At 42.4% G+C, this 23,285-nt stretch overlaps 1 protein-coding gene across 1 annotated transcript; it reads right to left on the bottom strand.

The window, feature by feature from the left end:
* Positions 1 to 312: 312 nt before the first annotated feature.
* On the bottom strand, positions 313 to 13,432 carry LOC147604708 (fanconi anemia group I-like protein). The gene is made up of 13 exons (XM_086794873.1): positions 12,223 to 13,432; positions 11,726 to 11,807; positions 11,377 to 11,577; positions 11,227 to 11,291; positions 10,967 to 11,126; positions 10,644 to 10,892; positions 10,424 to 10,546; positions 10,136 to 10,324; positions 9,959 to 10,040; positions 8,876 to 9,843; positions 1,465 to 1,975; positions 1,183 to 1,373; positions 313 to 955 (listed from the first exon to the last, which is right to left on the bottom strand). Exons 1-13 carry the CDS (start codon positions 13,323 to 13,325, stop codon positions 455 to 457), a joined length of 4,425 nt encoding a protein of 1,474 aa, XP_086650999.1. The 5' UTR covers positions 13,326 to 13,432; the 3' UTR covers positions 313 to 454.
* Positions 13,433 to 23,285: the final 9,853 nt, after the last annotated feature.

The following is a 23,285-nucleotide window of genomic DNA, read 5'->3' on the forward strand; positions in this document are numbered from 1 at the left end:
GCACAGTATCTCCTGCGACTGCTACCATCTGTTGTAACATGTACTTTAAGAGCATAAAGAGGTCATCTGAGTGAAGTACATACAAGGCAAGCTGGAGACTGCAAACTATGAGCAACCTGCAACTACGAGCAAGGAGGGATCCCTCCTTCAATAGACATATTTTATCAACATCAAACAGCAAAGTATCTCCTGAGACTGCTACCATCTGTTGTAACATGTACTTTATGAGCATAAAGAGGTCATCTGAGTGAAGTACATAAAACTTTGGGGATGTGTTAACTTATGACTGTTTCTCCCTCCCCATCAATTGATCCTCTCCTCTGCTCAAACCTGTCTGTTTGAATCATATTGACTTAAGCTTAAACATATTTAGCAACAGCAGGTGTTGCCAGTTTATTGTACAAAAATTGACTACTTCAACCACTGATAAAAAGCTCAACTGATAAGAGCCATTCTATGAACCACGCTGCCTTTTGAGGTCTGCATCTTCATGGTCTTCATCTGAATCCTGTACTACTGCTTTTCTACCCCTCTTCTCCATTGGTCTTCTAAATCTGATGGCATGTCCTTGATCTCCTTCACCCACATCTTGATTGCCACAATCATCTTGTAAGCCACCCTGCTCTTGTTCTGAGTCTTGCTCTTGTTGGGAACCTGCCTCCCTTCCGGACTCTTCTGCTTCTGCTTCTGCTTCATCTACTTCTGCTACTGAAGCTTCTTCTCTTGCTTTCGCAATATTGACCGGCTGCTTACACTTTTTTCCATTGTCAAGGATCTTGAAGTCTCGAGCCGTGCTGCGTTTGGCATGCCTCAGCAAGTTCACCTTTGTAACCCTGCTGAGTTGTATTAGGTATCGCTCATAATCCTCAACATGGAATACAAGGTTTGGTATTGTTCTGACTTCACGTTTTATTTTGTTTACGGATCCCTTTGTCTGGCAATTCTCTTGCTGATCCTGTCAGAATCCATCAAACAAGCAGTTAGCATATAGATCTGATCGGGAAACAAACCCCGCACTTGGCAGCCCTTCACTGACTCAGGTACCATTCACTTACTCTTATATCAATATGTGAAATACCAGACCCTACTTCACTGACCACCCTTCTAAGTAGATACCATGTGTGTGTTGGTAAAAAGAACTAACAGAACAGTCTTCAGGCGATTGAGGAAGTTTGACGGTACCCGCTGCATGACAGCCATGAAAGTATAGAGTGGAGCAGTCAGTCTCTTGCAGGTTACTTCTGCAAGCAGCTGGAATTTGACGCTCGGGAGAGCCTGCTTAAATCCCCTTGGAGCTATGCAGATTCTTGTTGCCGCTGCTAGACATTTGTAAAGCTTCATCGCGACTTTGAGGAAATGCTCTGCTAGAGCACCTGCACTTGGGACATGCAAAGAAGCACTTAAGAGAACCATAATTTCAGGGTGCCAGTACGAGGGTAGATGTTAATGAGGAAATCAGCGTACCACTTGAGCTCATCTGTGCAAAATTTGAGAGCACTATAACTAGCGCTTCCAGTCTCGTATGTAAAGCTACTTCCAGTCTCATCCGTGAGGCTTCAACATGACACTGAGGCTGCAACTCTATTGAAAGATCTGAGGACTTTGTTGTAGGCTGTAGTTTAAGCTTGGAGATGAACCATTCAATATCAGTCAAATTTGCCTCTACATGCTGCAGTAAAAAACCAGCGATACAGTTTTTGGTGGATGTATTTATCACATGATACATCCCCGAAACTTCTATTGCTTCCTGCTCGTCTGTTCCAATCACCTTTAAGAGTTCTTGACTAAGAGTTTGGGCTAAAATTAGATCATCTGGAGGTGGGAGAAGGCAGACAGATAACCTTATCAAAGCTTTAGCTGCTCCATTATATGTTAGCTTCAAGCACTTAGAATTTGATTCGGCCCATGATCCATGCATTTTCATTTGACAAGATTGCAGTCTACTCCCTAAAAATAAAGTTACTCCAGAGAGAACCTGATTAAATGTAAAATGATTCAAAAATAAAATGGCAGCAAGACCTATTATTTCAGTACAAACAAAGCTCCAACTAAACACAATCAGAATTCGTCTCTCTCTCTCACGATTGTACATCTATAGCATGCTAGACACTGACTGCATAGTAAGCTGCATAGACTAGGATTAGCTTTTCATTTCAGTTTTTCTTTCCATGACACTCAGGACATGGACTTGTTGTATACAGATTTGTCTCATAGGCCAATTTGGCCTTCCGTAGACGTTAATATATCTTTTCTTCCCCTCTCTCCCTCTCTCTCTCTCTCTCTCTCTCTCTCTCTCTCTCTCTCTCGTTGCGCGCGTATGCATGCACGCCTCTCTCCCCCTGTGCCCGCATGCCACCCACCTGCCTGCCTACACATCTTCACCAGAAGAGTTGCAGGAAGAACTAAATGTTCGAGGAACCCGTGAGCCCCCAAGAAAGCACCATAACAGCTTCAAATCCAACCCAGACAACATACTCATTTCTCGATTGTGAGATGCAATTTTAAGGTTTTCAGAATGAGTGAATAAATTGAAAAGAATTGCACTAGGATTGCAGCATGACAGGGCAACTGAATGAAGGCAAAAACAATGGAATGCAAGAACAGCACCTTCTCGAGCTTGCAAACAATTGATGAAATCAAAAGGGCAAAAACTCTTGAGATGAACTGCAACAAAATCTGAATCTTGCACGTTACTGGGAGAAGGGGTACACTTTGGGTCAAGTCCATCAAAAAGACTCCACAGCTGTACCAGCCATGGCACGGGAAGTGCACACATTCATGCAGGAGAAATAGGCTCTTGCAGACACTCTGGGGCCTGCCAGAATTGTACAAAACTACAAGGACAAGTTCAATTCACAGGGCTGGTCATCAAGAACAGCCAACCGAAAAACTACACTCAACCATTTTCATGATGAGAGAGAGTGTACGCCTATAGCTCTGCTTAGAGGGAAGAGAATGCCTGAAAGGCACCCAAGTTGTACACTGGGAAAGACAAGAAAGCATAGGAAGGCCCCAAACACATAAACATACAGCACACCCAAGAGTCCTAAATTATTGTTCCAAATAATATACAAGAAACAAGTGTTACAACTGTACTTCAAGTACAAAAGATGACTAAGAACCACACTGCCTAAGATCTCCTTGACCTGCATGTACTAGACAGAGACGCTCTGTAGGGTCTTGCCTTCGAGCATGCTACATGCTAAGTTTGTGTTTTTGTGTAGTTGCATGTTTTGTATGCTTTAAGTCATGGAAATAGGATATCATTACTGCATCGCCATTATCAATATGAACTTGCAATATTGTATACTAGATGATGTTGTGGGAGGTGCGCTAGCTCGTCCACTGCATCCTCACTACATTTTCACACCGAAATGCTCCTTGCCAAAGGGGTGAAGGGAGAGCTCTCAATGCCTTCTCTCTCATAAAAGGCAAGAAAAGAAGAAGCTAATGCAAGAGGGAAACCTACAATCACACCTATCCAAACAAGCATCCATCAAGCAAGTAAGAACACAATAGCATGCAACCAAGCAAAGAGCAAAATTATCGTGTATTGCTTATTGTCAAAAATGATTTATATACAAGTGACTAGTTTTCTTTCCTCTGTTATTGATGGACATTTTTATCAAAATGTCAGAGAGTACCATTGATCTTCTTTGTTTGCCCATCAGCGGTGAAAGAAGCAGGAGTAGAGGTGAAAGAAGTAGCAGAAGATGGAAAGGGGAAGGAGGGAGGCACTAGAAAAAGAGGGAAGGAAGGTGATGAGGAGGATATGAAATAAAAACAAAAAATAAAAAAATCCCCCAAAAATTTGGGAGGGGAAAAAAACGAAACCAAAAAATTTGGGTGAAACTGGCATACTGGAGAGGTTTCGAGGTTTTTAAAAACCATTTCGAAGTTTCGAGGTTTCGAGCTAAAAACAGGTTTTTTTGTTACTATGGATATGACTGATTTTTGGCTAGGCTATTTATACCCCAGTATTGCTGGTCGATTGGCTCTTAGAGGGGTCGGCCAATTCAAAAAATCCCTACAACCAGGTGCATGGCAAAAAATCCATTTTTCCAGCGTTTTCACATTGTATGATCCAATTGGCTGTAATGTGCATCATCCTGGCTGAAAGGCAGCCTTGCAAAGGCTGTTGGGCAGCCCCCATGCTTGGCCGACTGGCTGAGCGAGGGCCTGTCAGCTGCCTGGCCAAGCCCCTTGGGCTGGCTGCCCAGCCCCTCCAAGAGCTAGTGGGCAAGGCTTGGGGCCTTCCTAGCCCCTTAGGGTGGCACAAAGCCTGCCCCTTGCCCAATCAAGAGAAAGAATCTCTCTTCTAGGGTAGCCCTAAGGGCTGGACCCCTCTCTGCATGCAATTCCTACATGCTTCTACAAATGTCTGGTGTCCGGTTGCAAACCCAACACTCAAATCATCTGACATCATTCCAAAGGGAGACTCACAGTATCGATTGGCATTGCTTCATATGCAAGACAATGCACACCTGACCTTGAACGCGTAGAGTGGAACCTTGCTTAACTCGTCCCGAACTCGGCTCACATGGGACCAATTTTCACTCTACGTCTTGCACCTTCTTGTTCAAGTATGTCCACATGGCATCCAAGTGTGGGATGCACGTGACATCCCCTTCTACTTAACTTGACCGAAGCTGCATAGCCTCCAAATAGTCCGTCAATATAGTTGGATAGTCTTCAAAGAATTCTTTGTCAAGCCAAACCGCTTTGTGAGTCCCTCAATCTTGAAACTTCGTAAGGAACTATCTTTGTCTTCGTCTTGAGCCATGCTTGAAGCGGTGAAAAAGGATCTATTCTGGAACCATTACTTCAGCTTCATCCACTATGTCTGGTTCCGCTTCGTCTTTCACTTCTGAAGGGATTGAACCTGCCTATCGTTTTAGCTAGCTGACATGGAACACATCCTGCATAGTCCAGCTCGTAGGTAGCTTCAACTTTATTGAAACCTCGTTGATCTTTCTCCAGATAGGAAAAGGATGGAAGCTCCTAAACAATAACTTTGGGCATCGCCTACCCACCTGTTTCAATCTTTGCTAATCTCCTTCCAAGAACTTCACATTCCTTCGGTCTTTGTTGGCTTGTCGAGTGTAGACCTCTTGCGCTTTAACCAACCTATCTTTAAATGATTCCAAAATCTCTTGGTAAGACTCCATCCTTCTGTTCGCTTTAGGTAGTACTGAAGACAAGATTCTCATCAATAGAACGGGAATGGTCTTCCAAACGCTACTTCATATGGAGTCCTACCAATAGCTGAAGAAAATGAATCATTCAAAACTACTTGAACTAAAGGCAAATACGATCCTCTTGGTAAGACTCCATCCTTCTATTCGCTTTAGGTAGTACTGAAGACGAGATTCTCATCAATAGAATGGGAATGGTCTTCCAAACGCTACTTCATATGGACTCCTACCAATAGCTGAAGAAAATGAATCATTCAAAACTACTTGAACTAAAGGCAAATACGATCCTTGCTAATCATGGACATAACACGTCACTACATCTAGATGTAGAATTCTGTCCGGCCATCAATCTCTAGGTGAAATGCACTAGAAAATTTCAGTTTAGTACCAAAATTATCAAACAATGCCTTGCAGAAATGACTCGTAAACTTGGCATCTCAGTTTGACACTATGGTTCTAGGGATCCCTCCAATCGGGTACCAATGCCGAATGAACAAATGGACAATATCTTCGACAGTCACATTGATCCTACATGGAATAAGCATAACAAATTTGCTAAATCTATCAACACTAGTTAAGCATTACGTATAACGCTTACCCAAACCGAGAGACAAATTTGTGACAAAGTCCATCGATATATCTTGGTAATATCCTTCGAGAGTGGGTAAAGGCTATAACAATCCTAGCTTCTTCCCACGTGGAGCTTTCACTTTCTGACAAACGTCACAATGTAACACATGAGTAAACACATCGCGCCTCATTCTTGGCCAATAATATTGCCTTTCTAGCTTCTCCAAAGTCGAATTCATGTCCCGGTGACCACCAATGATGGTAGCATGGACGTCATGGAGAAGAGCTAGACTTTACAACACAAAGTCGGCCTTTGTAGAAAAGCCAACCATCTCGTATCAAAAAGTGGCATGGTCCTATGGCATCCAATGCCTGCTCCCACTATGTACCGAATTCCTCAAAATCTGCGCACATGTGCTTCATGTCATAGTCCCGTACCAACAAGGTCGAGTCTAGTGGTCTAAATCAATGTCACCGTTCCCTTCCTGTTCAAAGCATCAACCACTGGGTTGGCCATTCTTGGACGGTACTCAATCATACCACCAGATTGCTAGAAGATTTGGCTCCAACGATGTTGATGGTCACTGCACTATGCACTTGGCATTGTCTGGATCCAACATAATGCCTGATGATCAATGCGAACCTCAAATTCACGGCCATAAAGGAAATGCTTCCAATGTTTCAAGGCCTAAATAACTGCTAGGTGTTCTTGATCGTAGACCGAGTAATTCTTTTCTATGGGCAATAACTTACGAGACATGTAAGCTACTGGATGGCCATTTTGTTGCACAATACAGCTCCAATCGCGACTCGCATCGGTGATTACATGGAACGGCTCATCCCACAAGGCAAGCACTAGACAAGGCGCTTCTGACCAAGCCACCTTGAGGTTCTTGAATGCCTCCAACGCTCGTGGACTCATTCAGATCCGCTGCCTTCTAGTCTTGACATCCTTTAGAAGAACAGATCTGTGAGACCCACCGAGCGGTTAGAGAATCTGTTGATGTGGGTGGAGTACGCCTAGCATATACCCACGTCGTATGTGGTTTGTGGTATCTCCCAATTGACAATCTCGGCCACCTTGGCCGGATCAAGTCGGATGCCCTCGGCACCGATTATGTATCCAAGGTAGTGAACCTCGAACAAACTTCTTCTATCTCTCCCCTTCTCTTGTGCTATCTATTTTCTGCACTCTACTTGCTCTTGTTGTCTCAGATTTGGTTATCATTTCCGCTGCGTATTTTGACAAAGGAAGCCACATGCAAATGTGAGAAAGACCAACACCGCAGAGAGAAAGCCAACCGAGAGTTCCAGCAAAGACTCGACTGGGAGGCTGTGCAAATCTAGCATCAGCAAACAATGGCACAAATTCTGGCGGCCCTACCTCAACAAGCTCCGAATTCCTCGTCCTCCACCGCCCCTATCACCACCGTCATACGAACCTCTCCAAATTTTAGGAAGTGTGATCATGCTGCTATTACTCAATTTATTCATCAATTCGAAGCACATTTTCCTTTAGCTAAAATTACAAATCCACAAGACAAAGTCCATGTAGCAGCACCCCAACTCACTGGGGAAGTTGTTACTTGGTGGCAGCATTGGTCACAACTTCACACAGACCCCATCACAGGCCAATTCCGCTTCATTGGACTACCTTCGTGGCTAACCTCAAAGTCCGTTTTCTTCCACCACCGTACATGACCAATCTTGAGGACGCGTTTTACAAACTCACTCAAGGTGGTTCCCTTGTTTTAACCTATTCCAATAAGGCCATTACAATGGCCCAGCAGTTGGGCATATCGGAAGAAGATAAGCTCAAGCAATTCATTTGAGGTTTAGACACTACCATTAGGTACCCAGTGAGGAATTTTGAGCCTCAAACTTATGCACGGGCACAGACCCTCGCTCAGAATCAAGTGCTGATACTAAACGGAGGTATAGTCTTCCCCAAAGCCCCAACAACAGTCATCTACCCAAGGCAAAGGGGCTCAAAACAGCAAAGACCAAAAGGACCAAAAAAAAATTCTCTGGGTCAATAGGACAACAAAAAAGATTCTATGCCCAAGAAGAGTCCCGAGGAAAAAGCTAAGGAGGGCATCACTAGAGGTTATCGCCTTGCATTGGGCATTCACATCGCTTGTTTCTCAAGCATTGTACAATATTCTCCAAAGAATAATATAAACAAATACTCCTGCTTGCAGGGGCAAGGGGGGGGTGGGGGTGGGGGTGGGGGTGGGGGTGGGGGGGCTGCCTTCAGTGGGTATTTGGGACCCAATACTTTGTCGTCTTCTACATTCTCTCTCTCTCTCTCTCTCTCTCTCTCTCTCTCTCTCTCTCTCTCTAAATTGGATGCTAAAGATTCTCACCACATAAAGGTATAAAGTAGGCCCTGGTATGCATTATCACGATCAAGCTCAGTGCATGAAACAATCGTGGCCAATGGAGTTCATGATGGAGGCCTCTACAAAATCACCACTTTCTTCTCACAAATTTGCTCATCAGACTCTCATATCCATTAACTATTCTCTCTTTCTCGTGCCTTAGTCTCCGTTCATGAGACCTCTTTGTGGCATTCACGCTTTGGTCATGTGTCTATTTTTGCTTTGTAGAATATGGTACATGAAGAAATCCTTCCAAGGCTCAGGTAGTACCAAGAAGGAATGCTCTAATCACCAACTTGCAAAGAAGAGCTTTGCACTGGATCCCTCGATCAATGATGTTCAATTCCCCTTCGTATTTGGGAAGGATAATAGTTTCCCAAGCAACTCTGGCCCTGGTAGCTCATGTGCCATCAAGCCCTGACCATAAGAAGTTGCAGATCACCATTTGCAATTGTCTAATGTATTTACTATCACAACACCAACAATGAGTAACATACCAAGCTGTGGCAAGTAACACCTAGTTTACCACCACGACGCTAGATCGAGCTTCCTTGAGCTCCAAGCTTTTTCTTTATGAATTATAGAAGTTTAACTGTGACAATTCAAGAAATTAAGGGGCTTGCTCAACTTCAGACGTATGACACTAACTTTGTTTCCAAAAAAAGAAACAACATTCAATTTCAGTAGCTGTACCTTTAATTAAAATAGCAGACAAAGCCATCAACTTACCTCAAACTCACGAAACTGTGATCGATTCAGTAGCTGTTCCAAAAGTGGTTGTATTTTCTTCAGCAACAATTCCTGTATAAAACTTTGTTCGTTTGATGGTTCAATTGATCCGTTAAACTCTCCATGCGACTCGGTCCTTTCTTCAAGTTGCTCCTGACAGAGATTGGAGGGTATGCGGTCAAAAACCTTCATTAGGCAGTTTTTCTTCTGTGCCAGCTTACAAATTTCATCTAGGCACTTGACCAAGGTTAAAACTAGTCCTTCTCGAGCATCGTCGGCAGATTTTCGCCCCCTCCCTTGTTTTTCCCTTTCTTTTTTTTCAACTGACCATGAAAACACCCCAGAAGATACTGTCACAGCAGCAGTAAGAGCCTCTAAAACGGGTTTCCCTAGGATCTTCCAATCACCAACAAGTTCCCTTATTCCACTGAAGGGTTCACCTTGATCAACAGGGTCACAAGCAGCTGCCTTCACATGTCGAAGACAAGTCCTAACCGCCAAAAAAGTAAGTTTGTATATGTAAGCCATGATATCTTTCTGAACTGGTCGCTGGGTGTTAATGTTTTGCGGCATCTCATGGCCACCAAACTTTTGGATATACTGAAGCAGATAAGCAGCATTTGCAGCACTCAAAAAAGGTGTTTTCATTTCTAGCATTTGAGCCAAGCCTGAGTGCTGCTTTCCAGAAAAGCATAAGTGACTGGCAGACTCTAAAGGCCGTAATTTACTGCCAGAACCACCCCCATGTTTCTGTAATATCTGCTCTAATCCATCATAAATAGAAATATATAGTTGCAGTTCTGTCTCAGCTTCATCCAGATTTGAATGACTCTCACACTTTGACAATTGAGAGACCGCAGCATCTATCAAGATTTCGTAAATTCCAAGATAAGTGTGAGCCTTTTCAAGGTTAATCTTCCCCTCAGTAGTCTCTGGTGCAAATTCCTGAGACTTATCAATATTCAAATCTGTAACACAGAGCATAAGAATGAATGCTTTTATCTGCATTTGTCACAACTTGAAGATGAAACTGATAAGCAAATACCTAATAGTCAGCTTCAATCCTAAGCTTGAGGCAAATACCTGACAGCGAGCTGTGTTGTAATTTCTTTCGTAGGTTGAGAAAAGCATTCCTCAAAGAGTAAGCAGCAGACGTTTGTCCCACCTGCAAAATTCCGCAAAAAATAGTTTGAAAAACATACATCACATCAGTGTGAGGAACTTCATACGAAAGAAGATACGAAAATTAAAAATTATCACCTCCTGGTCTTGAGACAGTGAAAAGTCAAAACAAGTCTCCGTAAAAGAATTACGTCCCTCCTCTTCATGTGGCTGGAGAGTGAGAAGATTGTGAATGGAGAAAATCAGATGATCGAGTGGCTCCTCTACAACAGTGGTGTTGTTCTGAACTTTCACACAGCAGCCCATGTCTAGAATGATGTTTGTATCCTGAAACATCAGTAGCATGTATAGGTTGCAAATCGTAAACATTCAAGTGGTAATTGGGGATAATAAATACAAAAGCTTTTTCTTCAGTGAACGATATACCTCAGTTGTCTTATAGTATCTACAAAAGTGAGGCCAGAGCAGGTTGAATGCTATGTCTGCAGCAGTCGGATCCACTAGCACCACTTTGATAAGACCTCTATAAAGCCCTTCTCGTATTTTTGCCTCCTGAACTAATAGTGAGAACAGTTTAGGGCTTATATCTACAAGGCTTGTGTGTTATGACATTAAGCATGATTTTCCAATCCTTACAAGACTTAACCTGCTGCAAAAGGCACCTTCGCAGCAAACCCTTCAATTCCTGAAGCAAACTTGGATTTTTTCTAGAGTAAGCTCGTTCCTGTTGACTACAACTGGCTTCACTGGAAGAGTTCAGCAATGAGTCACAATCACTGCGTGCTTTTGAAGCTCGTTCAGCAGCCAGCAAGTTGAGAAGCCCTTGCAGAGCAGCCATGCGACCCGTGGCCTCCCGGCCAAACATGGCCTTTCTTAGAACCAAGACTGTGTAGCCCTGTTAGATCCAAGAGGAGAAGCTGTAACACTGCTGCTTAACCAAAATGCCGATGAACTTCTAAAACGAATTACCTGCAGATCAGAACTCATATGGAATAGAGGGCATATGTTGTGGATTAGAAATGAGGCCGAAGTCGGGTGAAGAAATGTGAAGTAGTCCAGACACTCCTTTAGGCGAGATACATGGTCCAACAATAGATGTGGATAATTTTGCACTAGCTGGCCGACCATCCTAAGATTATGTGAGAAAATAAATGTATCACAATGCTCCTCGTTGGACTATCTGTTGAGAGGGACTAAGAGAAAGCTTTGGCACATTAGAGAGGACTTGCCTGATAATTGGTGAACTTTGTTCGGGCTTAAGGCCAATTATTCTGCACTTACTCTGCTCAATTATCTGAAAATCGAACAAAAGAACGCAATGAGAGAGCTGCTTTATTCTTTGGATATACCTTTGTCGAGTAGATTTAGGCAAGAATCACCTCGTCCCGTGCCATTTCATGAACTTCAAACGCGGTTATCAAAATAAGCACCCCCAGATCTTTACAACTGGGCACCTGATGAAGCTTGGTGACGTGATCACAGAAGGAAGAATCTCCTGTTTGCACAGTCTCAATCAAGGTAAAGCCAAAGCTTACAAGGCTAGGTATAACATGATCCCATCCAAAAGCTGTGTTACGAACCTGAAAGGCATCAAGTGGACCAGTAAAGGGATGAAAGAGCTTCTCTTGCTTAGGTTTGGGTCACAGCTTCATGCTTTCTAAGTAAACAAATATCTTCTACAGGTTAAGGGAACCTTAAGCGATTTTTAGTAGGGTAGATTAGCGTTACAGTTTGCATGAAGGATTGCTCCAAAGCTCTAATGTCTTCTAAGCATTGCCTCTTCAATCCCGTGGGTGCACAGCTGGAGCATCTGATATGCATGCATGAAAGCAACTGATTCAAATGAAGAAACAAATACACATTGATATGTACATCCGCAACAAATGAAATGTCTGGGCTTCAAATAAACTGTTGATAAACCATTTCCCTCAAAGATTTTCTCCCAAGAGAAGACAACCACTAAGGAACTGGTATAGAAACTTGATGTGCAAACCTAAACTTGCAGATCAGGCCACGATAATGTAGTTCTTTAGTGAAAATATGACGATACAGCTTGCTTAGCTCTATATGAATGCCATTAAAACTTAATGTTGCAGCCAGCTGAATGCCATCTGCTTGCCCATTTGACCTAGTGATACAGCATGCTCAAGTTTAACCGAATGCCAAAACCATACCTGCTAGACCTAACGACACGGCATGCTTCACTTTATCGGTCAAATGCATACCTGCTCAGCTTCAAATCTTGATAAGACCTCACCACGGCAGCCTTCAACAGATTCAATGCTATCTCATCAAATCTTTGTATCCGAGCAATTGACAGCACCACGGACACAATGAAAGAGGTGAGAGGCAAACAACGAGCTCGTACTAAAAACAGGATCTCCTGCCCCAACGCTGGATTCTGCTTCACTGCAAAATTTATGTGCAGCACAATTGTTCCTTCAACTTGTCTGCAGGACTCAGCCGATAACTTCTTGCCATTTCCCTGTGTTTTTGCAAGCTCGCTTGAGGCAGTGAACAAACGACTAAAGAAAGACAGGATGCCAACCAGGATGATTCGCTTGGATCCCTTCGATGCGAGAAGCAGGAGCTGGTAAACGAGGGCAGGAAGGTCTACTGGTTCGGCGTGCTTCATCTGTGCGAAGATGGTGTTGAGAAACTCCACAAGGTGGCTTTCGCTCAGAGGCATGTCACGGAGCATGTTAGTTATTCTGGCAAGAACAGGCTTCGACCATGGCGACGATGACAAGATGCGCTTGAGGGAACGGTCTGTGTAATCGGAGCCAGCAAAAAAAGTCATGTTCCCGTCTGGGCCAGGCACTTCAACCTGCTGGAAAGAAGAAGAGATAAGAGAAAGGCATCGGGGAAGAAGCTCCAAGGCAAGGCCATTGTCTGCGTTGGGGTTGGAGTTAGGGTTAGAGTTTTCGAGGCGCTGTACGATTGATTCAACAATGGAAGGGAGAGACCTTTGAGGAAGAGCGTCGATTTCTTGCATCACGAGGTCCAGGCAGTCTGTGACCTTCCTGTCTGCAGAAACCCTAACTTCCTGCACCAGCTCAAGAAGCTTCAAGACAATCTGCAGGAGAAGAGATGCAGACCTCGAAGAGTCACTGCGTCGAGCGGAAGGGCCTAGGGACAAGAAGAGCGCTCTCGTATACTCTATAAGAGCTTGTCCTGCAGCAGGCTTTCGACTCCGCACCTCCATAGCCTGCAGCAGCAGATGGTCTGGCTTGGACATGATCATGTCAAGGATTCTTTGCTGTATCCCTGCGCCTTGCGAGAAGGAAAGTGCCTTGGTTTCTTCCACAATCTCATCGTCGAACTCCATGTTTGGTAGGTATACCAAAGGCGACGAGGAAGGAAGAAGGGGGTAACGCACAGCGCTGAGTAGAAGCTTAGTCAGCCACAGATCATGTTTCCCGCCAAAACCTTTTCTAGCATATATTCAAACAAACGGTAAATAATATTATGTAAACTAAAACAATGAAAATAAAAAACCCCAAAAAATAGAAATTATATATAAAATTATGGTAATAGAATAAACTACACTTTGCCCCTAAAACTTGTGGAGGTTAAAAATTGCATTAATAGTCCAAAAGAGAAGTACAAGTGTAAGAAATAGCTTTCTAATTATTAATTCCCGTCAAATTTTGGGCATTTTAGTCATCAAATACTAATGCTACTAGTATGTTTTATAAAAATCTCTCTCAACTGAAAAAGACAAACATAAAACTAAAATCATAGTTATTTTTTAATATTATTGTAGAAAATTCCCATAGATTCAGGTCCATCTACCTATATATAATCGGGCTCTGACCTTATTGCCACGTGTCCATTTTTTTGAGGGGTTGCGCTCCACCTGCTGTGCGGCCATGCATCGACTCCACCACCTTGCAGCGTCTACCAACCGCGCTGCCCTCATTCCTTCCATGCACTGTTTGCAAAGAACGTCAGATGCAGGCATTGCAGAAAATTTGAAGCCCCGCCCTCATTCCTTCCATGCATGGTTTGCAGAGAGCGTCAGATGCAAGCCGTTGCAGAGAATTTGAAGCCGTAGCCCTCCTCAATTCAAATTTATGTTGCAACGCCTCCTCTACCATTCGAACGACTCGCTACTTCTCCTCTACCATTCGAACATCCTCGTTACTACTGTGGTACTCTCTCTCTCTCTCTCTTCTAATGATTGTGTGTTTTGTTTTGTGTAGGCCGGCAGCGCTAGGCTCTACACCTTTTGCCACCAAAAGGTAAGCAATTGCGCTCTGTCGTTTTTCTTTTTTTGGTTCATGAGAGAGACGTATGCATGAGATATAATCTGGTTGCTTTTTTTTTAATCAAGAAGTGCCATATGGTGGTGTCTGTGTGTTTGAGAGAGAGAGAGAATATAGCCCCCAAAGTCTCTCCCTGGCCACCTTGGCTCATGTTGGATGTTCCATGCCCATACCCGAAAACCAATCACCCTCACCCTCTGCAAGGTGCAACCTCTAAAATCCTCCAAGGGGTGCTCTGATCTCTCTATTCTACCATGGGATCCAATAGAAAATCCATGGACCGTCACGAGGATATTGTGTCTGGTGAACACGCCTAGCCACATCGAGGGGGTCGGGTCTAGAATAGGAGTTAGCCACTCCTAAGGAATAGCTGAGTTGATGTCAATGCTGAGCTTTTCTCTACCCCAAATCCCTGTCAAGTCTCTCTCCTACTTCACCTGAGGTAACTACCTATCCTAATTGGATTTAAATGTAATATGTGTGTGTGTTTTTTTATTCGGAAGTGCTAATGCAACAAAAGATTTATCCGTGTAAATGATATGAATATGGTGGTGTGTGTGTGTGGGGTTTTAAACACAATACATGTACATGTACACGCATTCGGAGGCCGACAGTACGTGCACACATATTCATATCATGCGTGCATGCATAAACCCTCTGTGCATATATAAAGTATGTATGTACATACATATATACCCCCTTACGTATGTACATGAATACATACTCATACATATTATGAAAGTGGTATAGAATAATGTTTTTAAAATAGAGAACAATTAAACCATGAAGATGAGACTATTCCCATCCCCATTATCTGCAAGAATTGTGGAATTTCATAGGAACACACAAATCTACATATACTTACATGCATGTATATACATACATAATTACTAAATACATACTTAATGTACCTACACACATATTCAAACATGCATGCATGCATATATATGTGTAGTATATGTGCATACATATATACCCACCTACGTATGTACACATTATATACATATTCATACATATTATTAAAGTTGTATAGTATAATGTTTTTTAAATAGAGAGCAAGCCATCAAGATGAGACTATTTTCACCTGCAAGAACTGTGGAATACATAAATACATAAACTTGCATGCGCATGTACCTACACACACATATTCAAACACGCATGCATGTATACATCCCACATGCATACATATATGTATATATGTATGTATGTACATACATATATACCCACCTACGTTTGCAAGAGTTTGAATAGAGTATATTGTAAAGTATGTATTATAAGGTTATGTGGTGTTGTGATTTGAAACTCATGTATATTTTATATTTGTGTGTGCAATAACTTTGGCATGGAAATGAGTATATATACAATGGGTTTACAAGAATTTATCAACGGCTGAATATAGTGACACACACACACATGTAGATACATGTATCACATAGAGCACACATGCACAGTCACATGCTAATTTATTTTAAAAAAATGAGAGAATATTACGATATAGTTATTTGTGGCATGACACTATTTCTTAATTTGATAGATAGATGTTGTTCGTGTGTGTGTGTGTGTGTCTTTGAAAAGACATACTTTGTTTCTCTTTTTTTAATCTTGCTTCTCGTATTTTCTAATCTTCTCTTTCATGTTTTTGGTCTATGAGAGTATGGGGGAGGTGTGTGTGTGTGTGTGTGTGTGTGTGTGTGTGAGAGAGAGAGAGAGAGAGAGAGAGAGCGAACTAAAGTATACGACGTCAAAAGCCATGGGATCACACATGCATGATCACACAAATACACACAAACATGCACGTACATAAGTATAGACTTCCTTACACACGCAAACATATAATATACGTGTATATGGTCTAATTCTAATTTTTTTAGTAATTCTATAGGAGTATTTTTATATGTATCTATAAGATTATATGTATGTATGTGTATACATACATATATGTATGTATGTATGTATCTATAAGATTATATGTATGTATGTGTATGTGTATACATACATACATAGATACATAGATACATACATATATGTGTACATACATATGTGTGTGTGTGTGTGTTTACATGTGTGTGTGTGTGTGTGTGTGTGTGTGTGTGAGTGAGATGAAAAGATGCAGGAGGGAAGAGAGCTTGAGCTCTTGTAAGCACACACACACACACACACACAAAACCCTAATAGAGAACACACAAGGTGAGAGGCTGAAAATCTTCTTCTTCTTCACTCAACACTCAACACACCATATACAAGATAAGAGTACACACAATATGAAAGGTACTCAACCAAATATATACAGGGGTTCACTATAATGTGAACCCAACTAAATGAGCTGGCGCTATAACTATGCCAGTCTCTAGAATGGCTGTCACACAGCCTGTCATCCCATTGGCCGCATATCACCCATGATCTCACCAACCATGCCAGTGGTGTAAGTATGGGGCCTATCCCCCAGGCGGGTCATCAGTGTCCATCGCCTCACTAGATGAGCTCGATATCTCAACACTCCCCCTCGAGCTCAACTCCATCTCATGTACACCAAGCGAAGCCCTGAATCTGCGGAGCTTCTCTGTACCCAATGCTTTGGTGAATATGTCAGCTACCTGATCCTCTCTGCTGACATAAACAAGGTCAACGTCTCCTGCCAAGACCTTCTCTCTAACAAAGTGGTAGTGGACCTCTATATGCTTTGTGCGAGTATAAAAAACTGGGTTCCTGGCCAACTGTATACTGCTAATGTTGTCACAGAAAATGACAACTTGTCTATCCCCACTGATAGACCCAAATCTGCAAGTAGCTTTCTCAACCAAGCTACCTCACATGCTACCATAGCAGCATGTGAGGTCGAGTACAAAGGAGCTGTACTCGATAGAGCAACCATAGGCTGCTTCTTGCTGCTCCAAGTCACAGCAGCACTCCTCCCCAAAGAAAACATAAAACCACTAGTAGATCTCCTATCTGAGATACTACTAGCCCAATCAACTAGTAGATCTCCTATCTGAGATACTACTAGCCCAATCAACATCTGTGTATCCATGTGCACATATCTCTATCGTCCCAGTCTCATAGAATAGTCCACAATGCAAAGTAGACCTCACATACCTAGTATGTGTCTCAATGCATCCAAATGCGGTTTCCGTGGAACCTACATAAACTGACTCACCAACCCAACAGCATAGCTCAAATCTAGTCTGGTGATCGTCATATAGATCAAGCTTCCTACTATGCGCCTATACATAGTAGGATCCTCCAAAATCTCTCCTGAATCTGCACTCAACTTGCCATTCTGATCCAATGGCACTGAGATAGGCTTACAGCCTGTCATACCATACTTGGACAACATGTCCAAGCCATACTGTCTCTGCAGTAATCCAATACCATGTGGTGACCTAATCACCTCAAGGCCCAAGAAATATCTGAGCTCTCCCAGATTCTTCATCTCAAACTTCTGTCGAAGCAAGATCTTTACATCAAAGATCTCTGCATCATGGTCCCCCGTAATGGGATCAAGTCATCTACATAGATGACAACAAGCACAACCCCTCTATCACCGTGTCTCACATACAACGAGAAATCTGCATTGGCTACATGAAAGCCAATAGTGACAAGATATTCAGAAATCTTGTCAGACCATGCTCTTGGTGCTTGCTTTAAGCCATACAAGGCTTTCTTCAACCTGCAAACATACTCGGGGTGACTCACATCCTCATAACTAGGTGGCTGCAATATATACATCTCTTCCTGTAAATCCCCATGCAAGAATGCATTCTTTACATCCATCTGATGTAAAGACCATCTGATGTAAAGACCATTGCTTTGATGCAGCCACTGCTATCACAACTCTCACTGTTGCCATCTTGGCAACTGGGCTGAAAGTTCCCTCATAATCAATGCCCTATGTCTGCGCATACCCTTTGGCTAACTACCAATCTAGCCTTATACCTGTTTATGCTTCCATCTTTGTTATGTTTTACTTTGTACACCCACTTGCATCCAATGGCTTTCTTGCCTTCAAGCAATTGCACTAAATCCCAAGTCTCATTTCCATATAGTGCATCCATCTCCTCATCCATAGCTTTCTCCCAACACACATTTCCAACAGCCTCATTAATGCATGTACCTGCACAACCTTTGCCATATATGCATAGTGATGTGCCACATAACCATCATAGGTAAACCTCTGCACATGGTTTTTCACTCTCCCAGATCTTCGCAGCTTTTCATTCATGGCTTCCATAGCCTTCTTTATACCAGGTGTTCTCATAGCTGGGATCCCAAGCTCCTCATCAAGGCTCATCTCTGAGCCACTAGACTCTCTATCAACATGAGAATCCCCTGCAGAAATGTCAGGCATACCAAGGGGCTCAACCACTTTCTCTTTTCTTTTATGTGATGTACTAATCACATTTGCAGGACTGGTATTATGACGCAGCCTACCACTCCATGGTCTATCAACAGACCCAGTAGATGAGGACTCTCTTGGTCCATTCAAAGACTGTGATTGCTGACCTGCATTCTGTGCAACCACACTTCCACTCACATCAGCCCCAACAGCTTCTTTTTCAGCAGTATACCAACTGCTCATCTCATCAAAGACAACATCCCTGCTTACCCTCAACTCACGTGTAGTAGGGTTATAACACCTGTATCCCTTTTGCTCAAGGGAATATCCAATAAATACACATTTTCAGCTTTTGGATCCAGCTTAGTTCTCAGCTCATCTAGCACATGCACATGTGCAATGCATCCAAAGACTTTCAGATGAGACAAATCAGGTTTTTTGCCAGTAAACCTCTCCTCTGGGAGTTACATCATGTATGGCTGCAGTTGGAGTCCTGTTCATGATGTATACTGCTGTAGAAACAGTCTCAGCCCAATAGCTATGTGGCATATTTTTCTCTTCCATCAATACTCGCGCAATCTCAGCAATGTGCCTGTTTTTTCGCTCATCAACTCCATTTTGCTATGGAGTGTATCTACATGTAAACTGTCTCCGAATACCATTCTTCTTCAAAAATCCAGAGAACTCATTGGAGAAGTACTCTCCCCCTCTATCTGACCTTAGGCACTTTACATATGTTCCTGTTTGCTTTTCAACCAAAACTCTGAAATTCTGACAGTGAGTGAACACCTCACTCTTCTCCTTCATGAAATATACCTACACTTTCCTTGTGTGGTCATCAATGAATGTCACATAATACCTACAGCCTCCCATAGACATGGTCTTCGTACATCTGAATGCACAACATCTAGTGCATTTCTGCTCACATATCTGTTACGTGGAAATACATGCTTTGTTTGCTTTCCAACTTGGCATGCTTCACATATTCTCTGCATACCTTCCACTAAAATCAAACTTCAAACCAATTGACGATCATAGATTGGGAATTTTTTACCATGATAAAGGTTGTTGGGAATAGTGTGAGGGGTGGGTGGCTTGATGAGGTCCACGTCTCCCAAAACAACACGTCGTGGTGGCTAGCCTCCTTGATGTCAACCAACTATGTGGGCCACACATCTAGGTGGTCTTTTTAAGGAAACTCCATCTCAAGGAGAGTGAGTTCCATCATTCTGGTTCTATTTCAAATGCATCAAGTATAAAAACAGATGTGATTCGACACCATCAAATCATGCAAACCTTGTCCCAAGCTTCTATGGAAGAGTTTCCCTGGCTCTAAAATGTGAATCTAATTCTCAGAGTCAGAAGGCTCCAAGAGGGGCTTATATTCTTAGTCCTTATCTTCACCATCCAAAATCTTGTTACAAGCTCTACAAATATCAATTGATGAGGTATAAGTGGCCGTTGTCTGAGACTCATTTGTGAGAATGCCTTAGACCCATGGGATGAGTCTTCCTTGTTTTCTTTAAGTTTATTTTTAAGAACTATTTATCCTTGACCTTGTGTTTATAAATGTGATTAGTTTCCCAATCATGAACCAACTTTGCGTCTCTCAAGTAAGGCATTCAGGATCATGGTGTATGACCCTCTTCAAGGATTGGTTGCCCTTGCATATATAAATGTGATTGGTTTACAATTGTGAACTAGCCTTGTGTCTCTCATGTAAGGACTTCCGAGGAAGAAGAGCCCTTAATGTGGCATGGCTCATCCTCCTCTCTTCAAGTTTAGGAGTGTGGGCTCTTAAGTTTCCAATCATTGAGTTGGATAAGTCTCTCCAAAGTTGAGAATTTCCTTGTAAAAGAGAATTTATTGAGACTCATACTTCTGAGGATAAGAAGGCTGTGAGAGGCCTACTGCTATGTCTCTCATGTGATATTTGTGCTTACTTGTCTTGTACTCACTCAAAGGTGGGCTTGGACCTAACAATGTGTAGGGGATGTGCATTGATCCTCACATAGGAGGTGGTGCCTCTGATGGGGTCAAAATGAAGTCATCATCACCTATCATATCAAAGAATATAATGGCAACTACGATAACAGTGGAATGCCAAATTTAACCTCCCACCACTGAGTTGTTGTTCACTACATCTAGCAATGCAAAATCTATTGGTTCCAGAGGTAGAGGCTCCAAAATTTGATGGATTGGTTCCTCTTTTTATGGCTTCTTAAGAATGGTCATCATGGTTTTGGCTACAACCTTTGGCATGCTCTGAGGTTGGTTTTCTAATTGACTCTCTTGAATAGGGTCTAGGATATGCTCAGGTGGAGTCACTGGTTTGTACTCAACCTAATTTGCATCACCTAATGTGGATGCTTTCCTACTTCCTACTGATCGCCATGGATGCCCCTTCTTGTCAGGGCTGCCATGCTTGTGCACTACTGATCGGCATGGATGCCCCTTCTTGTCAGGGCTACCATGCTTGTGCACTACTGCTTATGGTCTGTTGGCACATGGGCTACTGGGTGGGAAGCCCATGTGGCACCTTGTTGAGCTGTTGTACTAGCCTATACAACCAATGCAAGTGTAACTTGATTGTGCACAGCGGTTGCTTGCTGTAGCTCCACCATGCGCCCCCCATAGCCATTTTGTTCGTAGTATATGCAGCCCATGCATGTGCTTCTTTAGGCAACCCCTATGTGCATGACCCACAACCACACATGAAGCAAAAAAACTCATTGCAATCATGGAAAAAACCTAGTGCAACCTATTACTACAACACCCAACAAGAAGAAGACATGCACAATATTAAGGTTTCTACATTTTAGGGCAACCAAGACAACGTACTCTCATGCACATGCATATGTAATCCTCTCTCTCTCTCTCTCTCTCTCTCTCTCTCTCTCTCTCTCTCTCTCTCTCTCTCTCTCTCTCTCTCTCTCTCTCTCTCTCTATATATATATATATATATATATATATATATATATATATATATATTCATATGCATGCATCCAATCTTGCCAACAAGAAACCAAGAAAAGTATATACTCCTTTGCAATACCAAAACATAGATTTGGTGAATGGCGGGTTTCTGAGTTCTCGATATCTATCCAAGATAACATGGAGCCCCTAGATTTTCCAAGGTGAAGGATGCACCACATGAGATTAGGATACTCTTTGAATTTATTTGGAAAGTTTACAGTCAACAGGTTTCTTCCCTTTTGGAAGCATTGGTTTGGGTGAGAGATTTCTTGCTGTCTCTGTGAGGAAGACAGCTTTGGAGCTATCGTCTGAACCACTTTTAGCTGTCACAATATCATTATTTTTGTGACAATTGTTTGTACATTGCATTTCGGCATGCTTTTCGAGGTTTTCTTCTTTTGGACCTCTAGTTTGATCCTTTAGACTTTTTTTAAAGCATGGGGCTTGTGCCTCAGGCTCTTTGATTATTTTCTTTGAGGTTTAAGCTTGAGCTTTCTACCTCTTAGCTACCTTGGATGTTTCCTTGTGGTAGCTGTCATCATCTTGGTTTGGAGCCTTATGATGGCATTAAGGGGGATTGTCCTCCTTATACACTAAAAAATTTAAGGCTCACTGAAGTGGCTAATTCTCTTACCACCCGGGTGATTGTCACTCTCTCAAGACAATTCTTATTGAAAGTATGTTCAAATCCACACTTGCAACATGTGTCTCTGTATGGAATGATGTTGCGGTTCGGCACTAGATTCAAGGATGAAGTTGGGACACTTGGTGCAATGACTATATGAGGACACTTGGCAACATGCTATGGGCCCTTGCAAATAAAAACATTGGAGAGGTGGTATGCACGACATGTTATTAAAGTCTCTTGCTCTTTATTGCACCATAGCTTCAACCACGGAGGCATAGTCAATGGATGGGGGTTGTTCTTGTTCCCTATATGAATCATATTTTCTCATATGACTCATAACTCTCTTGTTCTAGACTCTTAGAGTTCACTATTAACAAAGTCACCAAGTACTATTACACCGATGCAGTTTGAGGAGGATTCGATCTAGGTGGTAGTATGTACATACTTCTTGATGTAGGGCTATAATAAATGAGCACTGGATTATACGATGATTGTGAGAATCATTTAGTATTGGCAGTAGGGCGCTAGTGGGTTACGGGAGCATAAGTTATGGTGTTGGGTTTCGTTAATACCAACAATGGGTTGTAACATGGTTCCCACCTAGGTGATAGCTTCTACACTTATGCCATGGTTAGTGAGATTATGGTTGATATGCTGCTAGTGGTGGTTGGACAACAGGTTTTACGACAACCATATTTGGATTACTAGAGTATAGCATAGTTATAGTGCCATCTCATATAGTCAGGTTCACATTATGGAGACTGACCATTATATGTTATAGTAGAAGAGTACTTTCCCTTATAGTATGTACTCTTATCTCTTTATGTTAATGATTGTAGAGAAGAGAAGAAGATAGAAAAAAATTCTTCCATACATCTCTCTTGTGTCTTCCTCTCTTTATGTTAATGGTTGTAGGAGAAGAGAAGAAGATAGAAGAAAATTCAGCCATCCATCTCTCTCTTATATTTTTCTCTCTCTTGTGTGTGTGTTTGCCTACAAGGAACTCAAGATCTCCCTCACCCCACATTCCCTTTATAGTATTAGAGCTCTGGTTCGTGTGAGAGTTAAGGAGGCAATCAAGGG

This window comes from Cibotium barometz, chromosome 61, assembly GCF_041138505.1.
Source record: "Cibotium barometz isolate CiBa-2024 chromosome 61, ASM4113850v1, whole genome shotgun sequence".
NCBI classification, from domain to species: domain Eukaryota; kingdom Viridiplantae; phylum Streptophyta; class Polypodiopsida; order Cyatheales; family Cibotiaceae; genus Cibotium; species Cibotium barometz.

Coding starts and splice junctions, on each gene's coding strand:
- LOC147604708 (XM_086794873.1), bottom strand. CDS start 13,325: ATGGAGTTCGACGATGAGATTGTGGAAGAAACCAAGGCACTTTCCTTC. Junction 10,325..10,423: donor GATACTATAAGACAACTGAG/GTATATCGTTCA, acceptor CTGATGTTTCAG/GATACAAACATCATTCTAGA. Junction 956..1,182: donor TCATGGCTGTCATGCAGCGG/GTACCGTCAAAC, acceptor GGATTCTGACAG/GATCAGCAAGAGAATTGCCA.